Source organism: Solanum stenotomum, chromosome 2 (assembly GCF_019186545.1).
Source record: "Solanum stenotomum isolate F172 chromosome 2, ASM1918654v1, whole genome shotgun sequence".
Classification (NCBI taxonomy): Eukaryota; Viridiplantae; Streptophyta; class Magnoliopsida; order Solanales; family Solanaceae; genus Solanum; species Solanum stenotomum.
The window spans coordinates 11,842,128-11,850,506 of NC_064283.1; the positions used below are offsets into that span (position 1 = coordinate 11,842,128).

At 32.4% G+C, this 8,379-nt stretch overlaps 1 protein-coding gene across 2 annotated transcripts in view; it reads right to left on the minus strand.

The window, feature by feature from the left end:
* The window catches only part of LOC125855207 (tRNA(His) guanylyltransferase 1-like), an 84,110-nt gene that overhangs the window by 7,771 nt on the left and 67,960 nt on the right, over positions 1-8,379 (minus strand). Inside the window, exons 1-4 of one of the 2 annotated variants that reach the window (XM_049534900.1) lie at positions 3,725-3,983; positions 1,613-1,735; positions 1,197-1,328; positions 1,065-1,109 (exon numbers count right to left, since the gene is read on the minus strand). In XM_049534900.1, the coding sequence (XP_049390857.1) occupies positions 1,065-1,109; positions 1,197-1,328; positions 1,613-1,716 (281 nt within the window). In that variant the 5' untranslated portion in view covers positions 1,717-1,735; positions 3,725-3,983. Of the gene's footprint in view, positions 1-1,064; positions 1,110-1,196; positions 1,329-1,612; positions 1,736-3,724; positions 3,984-8,379 lie in introns of those variants that run through there. The other variant, XM_049534899.1, reaches the window with a different exon arrangement.

Sequence of the window (8,379 nt, forward strand, 5' to 3'; positions counted from 1 at the left end):
TTACCCTAATACTGTTTACTATGCATTTCCTCAAGCCAACTACCACAAGGGCCTATAGTGATTTGGAGCTGATTTTCCTTCTCATTAACAAAATCTCAAAAATGATTATAAAAGAACAAGAAATATATAGCCTAGCTCAACCCCCAAAGCTAGCTCATGAGGGAAGGATTGATCAAAGATCATATAAGGAGACCAAATTCCTTAATGCCCACCGATGTGGGACTCAACACCCCCGCACGTCAAGGACTCGACATTTGGAGAGTGGGCAATATAAGAGGGGGGTCCAACATCGAAAACAATGAATTGGGTTGGACCTAACCTAGTACCATGATAAAGAAATGGACCTTGGTTCTAACTCAACCCCAAAAGCGCTCATGAGGGGATGATTGTCAATGTCCATATAAGTAAACCGTCAATCCATTCCCCAATTAATGTGGGACTCTAACCCACTTTAACAAGAACATGCTAAAGAAGGGGAATCAAATGACAGTTCAAACTGGTATAGACATGGCGGTTAAGAGAAAGAGATAAAAAGTTGATAAACTATCCAAGAGACAGCAGCATCCCTGAGCATAATTGAATTACCTTCACTGTTAGAGACTGGTTATATAATATACAGTTCCTCAGCAGTCAGCACTAGGACAATGTAACAGTCAAGTTTAAAATAATGACAGATTGTTGGTGTCGGGAATCCAAAAAAAATTGCTGAGATGATGATCTAAAATCAAAGACAAATTGGACATGATCTAGCAAACCAACTGCTGAGGAAGAGATTTGTATATTGTAGTTAACAGAAAAGATGATTCTAGTTGAATCACATACAAAGTTATCATGCAATCGTTCAAAGAGTGTTCAAGAAGCATAAGACAAGCAAAGTAAACAGGTATAGTTTTATCACTTCTCAAACATGAGTCAATGCAAGAGCAATAATTTTGTACCGTACCAGCGATATATGAATACTAACAAGACAAAGTGCATCATTCAAATTACTCTTCCTAAAGAGCCAAAATAATTATTGATAAACATTGATAACAAATTCTTGAGATATGAAATAGGTTACAAACCTTGCTCGTCTCTGGTAAAATGTGGTTTCCTTCTTCAAAACAAAACTGCATAAATCGTTGTACCACATTGTCAAGCTTTTCAAGGGGGAAGAAAAAGGGCATAATTGTCTAATAGTAAGAAACGCATCATACCTGTACTCATCATTAAATCCATATGCAAATATAACATCAGAGAAGTTCTCTAATACCTTAATAGCACAAGCATTCATCAAGTTCAAGGCTTTATCATCATTCGGCTTCTCAAATCCATGCTTCTCCGAGAAACTAAGCATATACAATGCAAATTAGAAAATCAAATACCCCAAAAACCCAAAACAGAATCCTTTTTCTCAAGCAGCAAGAGTATATTCACAAGATATACCAACACCAATTGACAAGAACTAGCACTTAACCTGAACACAGACCTATACTTCAATAGAATTTTAACTGGATATCTTTTGATTTCAACACCTTTACCTTAATTACTAAACTAGGCTTAATTTGCAGAAAGATAAGAACACAAAATATAAAGGCACATGCAAACCATAAACATTTAAACATCTCATTACCAGCCAAAGTCGCGGCCATCAATTTGAATGACAATGATGTTTGGGTACATTACTTCATCTTCCACCTCAAACCATTTCACGTATTCATACCTGCTGTTCGCCATTCCCAAATGCCACAACAATCTGATTGAAACAAAAGATTTATGTGAAGTAATATATGTCACAAAAACCTATTTTTTCTCAATGGAATTTCAACAAACCTATGTGATGTTAATCGATTCAATTTAATACTATCACAATTAATATTCAATAACAATCATGATTATTCAACCATTGTTCGAAAAAAAGTTATTATTCACAGTCACACAGTTTAATCCATAATTCTCTATTGGAAAACCATGTCCATTTTATCACCCACACACTAGCTAATAAAAACTCTACAAAGCCATCCAAAACTTAAGATATGTCTACATCAGCAATTATTTGCATTACCTATCAACAAACCAATTAACAATCCTTAAAGATGAAAACTTTAAACTAACACACACACACTGTTTAGCTCATTTGTTATATCAAATACATCCAAAAGTAAACATAGTTTCAGGGAGCTAATACCAAGGAAAAAGGAAAAACTGAAAACTGTATTACGTATGAATTCAAAAAAAAAAACGATACTACGGCAAGGTACCTGACACTACTTCGCCGGCAGAAGGTCGACGGAGGATGGACGGCGGCGGACGGCGGTGGACGGTGGACGGTGGACGGAACTATGGACTTAGGCGCGCTGGGGTAAGGGTTGTCATGTGATTATTGTTTTTATTTTTGCTGAGGTATGATTATTTGTTAATTCTTATTGCCGTTTAATCACGATTTTTTTTTTTTGAAAATTAATGTTTGATCGTAAGAATTTTAAATAAAAAATTGAGTTATACATAAAACTAGTCTACAACAAAGCAACCTGAGTCCATCGGTAGCAGACAGACTTAAATGCGGCAATCAAGCAGGTGGCATCTTCTCTGTTAAGTTGAGCTACCATAAAATGTGCTCTTGCAATCCCATGCTTGACAACTGGCCTTGGAAGCTCATATGGAAAGCAAAAATTCCTCCCAAGGTCATTTCTTTCACCTGGACAGTCCTGAATGAGGAATGCCTCACTCAGGATAATCTGATAAAGAGGAAAATTCAATTCACTCACAGATGCTATATGCGTAAAGTGGAAGCTGAAAGCCCTGGCCATCTTTTTACTTCAGATCTATGAAGCATGTTTTTGTGCATTTATGGCCTCAAATGGATCACTCCTCACTCATTAAGGGAAGCATACTTGAGTTGGTGCTTATGGAGAGTTGATAAATCCATCAAGCACAAATGGAGAATGATACTTGCTTGCATTTTTTGGAGTATTTCGACAGAAAAGAATAGGAAATGTTTTGAAGGGATCTCAACTCCTATAGGCTCTATATATTTATTTTGAAATAGGTGACTTTAACTCCTATAGGCTCTATAAAAGTTAAATGTATGGCTAGTCTATTTTGCTGGTTCAGTTTATTCCCATCTAATAGTTCAGATCAACACTTAGACTTCAGTAGTTCCCTAGCTCTGGCATAGACAGTTTTTGTGTAGGAGCGAGATGTTTCTGTAAGCTTCAATGTCATATCTTGTAACTACTGCATCTTTCAAAGATATCACTTACTTCATCAAAGAAACAAAAGCTCAACTTTTAGGCAATTCGAGCTGCACACTTCTACCTGCGTAAACTTGGACCTAAAACCATTCAGCTTCACGGATATATACATCACACTATACAACTTCTAGCCCTTCTATTGAGCTATTTTAAGCTTTCTACTCATCAATTCAACTCAATTTTCTATTATAGAGAGAGAAAAAAAAGAGTCCAAAGCTTCACACGAATGCTATGCATAAAACCTGAATAGAAATTAAATAAAAAAGATACAATCTTTAAGATGCCCTCCGAAGAGCTATCTTTCACCCACCATCACCTTACACAGATGAAAACTTCTCACGTTTTTCTCAAATATCAACGTCTACCAAACAAATAAACCCAGAATGCAACATCCCCAAACAAAAAAAGAACCAATTGAATTAGAACAGAAAAGCTGGGGAACCTCAATTGGGAGTCCTTTTGAGAAAAGCTTAAAAATGAAAAGAACTTACTTTTCAAGAAACCACTCAAATTGGTTTGATCAGATTCTTGTTTCAAGCTTTCTGAAATGTAACTCCCAAGTTTTCCTCTTCTACAAGAGCTGTTTTCCCATGTCGGTCCAATTCGCCAGCAAGGTGCCTCCCAGCTGCTACTGGATAAAGGGTAATTCCCACTATAGAATGCTATAAATGGAGTAAAACTGAATTTTCTGAAAGAGAGCCGACAAGGTAGTAGTGTCGGAGCAATTGAATTTTGCTATTAAGTTATCAATTTCGCTCTCTGCAATTGGGGGTTTTTCGGGGGAGGGAAGAAAGGGGGTGAATAATGAAGAGAGGGACTAATTTGATAAATTTGGATTCTTTTTGTTGGGAACAAAACAAAAAATACATAAAATAAGAATAAGCATTTTTCATTTTGGTTCTATTTTTTATTTTATTACAAAATCATTTCAAGTGTCTAGATTTAGTTAGCTTTTGATCATTAATTTCGAATTAGATTTTTATCTTTGAATATTTATTTGGCTAAAAAAAATTTATTGTATTTTAGAAATTTAATTTTCAAATATTTACTGACTAGTGTACTTGGCCGCGCTTCGCGCAGTTATGAAAAGAATTAAAATAAAGTTACATACTAATATCAATAATTACTTTAATAAAAGGAATTTTTTATTAATCACATAATTTCATAGAAGAGAAGCTATGCAAAATATTTAGGTTAACTATGAAATTCATTAAGAAATCAATATATGTGAAACTTCGAAAAGTTAAATATTAAAAATAAATTTCATAGAAAAAAAGAGAAGGTAATATTAGAACTACTGAAATGTAAACTTGAGATGTGATATTTTTTTCTTTTTTATTTTTGGGATCTTTTTAAGTATAATTTATATATATATATATATGTAAACTTGAGATATGGTCGTTCTTTTATGCTTCTTTGTAATCTTTTTAATTATATTCTTAGTATAATTTTTCAACAATGTAATTCAGAATGCCATTAATAGTTATTATCCATGCTATATCGTTAGCCAACACTATTTTTAATAATTATCCACAATTACTATTACTTGTCGTCGTCATCACCGAATCATCACATGTTTTAATTATTTTTATTGTACAATATTAGATTAATTTAATATTTGATTAATAACTTTTTAATAATTAAATTTTAAAGAAAAAAAGTTTACATATTTAAATAATGAAAAATAACCATCTTAATTAGTTAGATTCCATATTTTAATATATTATTATTATAAAAGTGAAAGATGATTTTACTTGAACAAATAAAAAAAATTTGAAGAGTGTTATCATTATAATATAATCAAATTATCTAAGAATTACATAGAGGTCTAAAGAGAATAAATTAAATATTTTTAAAAAAAAAACTCAGGATTTATATCTTCATGAACACAAACAAATAATATTAAGTGTATGATTTCAACAAAGAAAGAGTTGTAATTATATTAGACATATCAAATTAAGAATGTCTAACCATTTTCATTATAGATATATCTCCTATAATCTGCAAAATATGATTAAATAAGTTAAAAAATTATCTAGCAAAAGAAGAAAAAGATAAAGAATAAGGAGAAAATTGTGTTTAATCATAGATCCTCCTACACATATAATCATTTTGACAAAACATAAATAACTCAAAAGAAATAATATAATTGTCACGACCCAAAACAAGTCGTGAGTGGCACCCACACTTAACCTCCTAAGTGGGCGAACCAAGAACTTAAACCCCAACATATATCAATAATTCAACTCCAAATAACAATAAAATGCGGAAGCTCACAACTTGTTAAAGTAACCAATCAAATCAACCTCTAAAGTTTATTACACCTTATCCCCAAAACCTGAAAGTCATCACATCAAGGACATCTAATCTTCAAATACTAAGTCTAAGAGTATTAAAGACACCAAAATAAATGAATAAAATAGTTTATGTCCGAAAACTAAGGACATCATGCCATGACCAAGAGAATCCAACACAAGCTCGCATAAATAGCTCACCCTTAAACCTGATATGCTGAGACTGGCTAGAGCTGAGGGCGAGTCAAATTCGTTGGTACACTCGTTGCACTCCATAAAAGGAAAACAAAGAAAAATACAAGTAGGGCTCAGTATGGGGCAACATGTACTAAGTAGGTATCATCGGCCAACCCAAAATAGAAACTAATATACAATGAATAATAGTATAAAGTCAACTATAGCACTTAGCAGGTGAAAAGAAATCACAACATGAACAAGTGACAGTTGAAGCAAGTACGTAATCAATCACAATGTCAAGCACACACACGAGGACTCATGCCTCCACATCACATTCGTTTGGGAAATGTGTCCATTGAGATTGAGTACATTAAGTTAATTCAATATCTTTTTCCTTTAATGTTACCATGTCGGAACGTGACACTCCGATCCAATTATACTGTGTCGGAACGTGACACTCCGATCGAATAATACTGTGTCGGAATCCGATCCAAAAATACCGTGTCAGAACATGACACTCCGATCCAAAAATACTGTGTCGGAATTGACACTCCGATCCAAAAATACCGCGTCGAAATGTGACACTCCGATCCAATAATATTATTAATTTATCATTTATTATCACCACTTTTCAATTCATTAATAATATTACATCAAGCCTTCTTTATTCAAGGCATCACTTCGATAGAGAGGTTTTCAGATTATAAATCTCACGGTCTCAGGATTTTAGACCAATCACAAACCACACAACCAAGCCACACAATCACACAGTCAAGTACATAGAGAACTTCACAATATCATCCAATGCATATCAATCACTATTAAGAGTTTATCTATCAAATAGAATAAATCATAACCTACCTCCACCGAAGAACCGAAGTGAAAAAACTACTTCTCCAATACCTTTCCTTTCCTCAATGCCTCCGAACCCTTCCAATCTATCAATTATATGTGCATAATTCATAAGTTAACGAGTCTATAAACACTCAAGCTATAATCAATTTTTTAAAGTTCAAGCCTAAGGATTTTCTAAATTCTTCCAATTAGCAATATCTTTAATGAAATTTAAAATAATACGAGATACCTAATATTTAATTACATATCTCAATACATCAAAATATAATTTATAATAAGATGAAGACATTTTAATGTTTAAAAGTGAAACCAGTGGCAATGAACACCTCTACCTATACACCCACACTTAACACTCCAATTCTTTACATGATTAATGTTCTGTCCTAACTTTTCTCTCAGCATTCATCTAACATCAAATACTATACAAATGCACACTTCCACTTTATAATATAATATAATATAATAATAATAGTAAATAATTAAAGTTGAGGCCACTGGTTACGAAACCAGTGGCAGACGAACTAACAGCGATCCAAACCCAATTCAATTACAACGCCCAGAACTAAATTTGATAAACAATCATAGTACAACCTCATTAATGTTTGGTCTCCACCTTCCAATCACAATGCACCATTAATATTCAATTGACATCCTTATATAGCCATAGTGTTTTACAATATAATAATTATATGACAATACAATAAGATAAGGACCACCAAATTACAAATAACTCGATTCGGAGAACTAAGTAGATAAGCCAAAGCATACCAAATTTGTCAGTTTAAGTTTACACTTCCATTAACATCATATGAATAATAATAATACTATATTCAAGCAACCATTAACATTGGCAGGGAATAGATTTCAATTGAAATTTGTTTACCTGCGATAGATCTTGTCGTTCTCTCCTCTAAGGGTTTGTGCCGCAATTAGTTTGTGTTATGACTAAAAATTAATAAACTCCTTAACTTATTTTCCTATATAGGTCAGACTTAGGGTATTAAAATCAATTATGGACTTGACCCATTAACCATCAACTAATATAAATTAATTATTTCATAAATATTCGCCAACTAATAATTATTAAAACTACCCCATTAGTTTTATAATTATAGTTACGAATAGTCCAAAATACTCATTTACAATCTATCGAAAGAGTCTTTTATGTAATAAAAAGTTCTAGTACTCAAAACAACCAAAATGGTCATTACAATAATAGAAACATTACTTCTTAAGCACCTAAAAAAATAAAGGATAATCAAAATATATAGCTCAAAATCCATTAATCTCCACATCTGGATGATTTCATTTCATCCTATATACAAGAGTCAAAAAACAATAACAAATAGATTATTAGTCCTAAAATGAATCTCAAAGATACCAAAACAAAAGAATTTATCTAGAAGAAACAAAAATATGCTTTGCCTTACTTGCTAATTAAAAGTAATATATGAAATCATATTTGGAAAAGATAATGCACCTCAAAGCTTACAAATATTGTAATATGTCTGCCACTAATTCTCTAACCAAAGATGACTACAAAATAACACACAATTTTAGTGTGATTTTATAGTGTTAATATAACCTTCCGCACTAAATTATAATTAGAGGTTATGAATATGAAAGACTTGAGAGGTTATGAATATTATTAATACTAATTCAAGAATAGAATTTATATAATTGAAGAGGTATAAATTAAGAAGATGATTTTGTAAGAAAAAAATAATTGAAAGAAATAAGAAAAAATGTCAAGAAAAAGATAAAGAAAAAAAATATGAGTGGAGGCCATAGAGAGGTGCCACATCACCTTCTCTATGTTC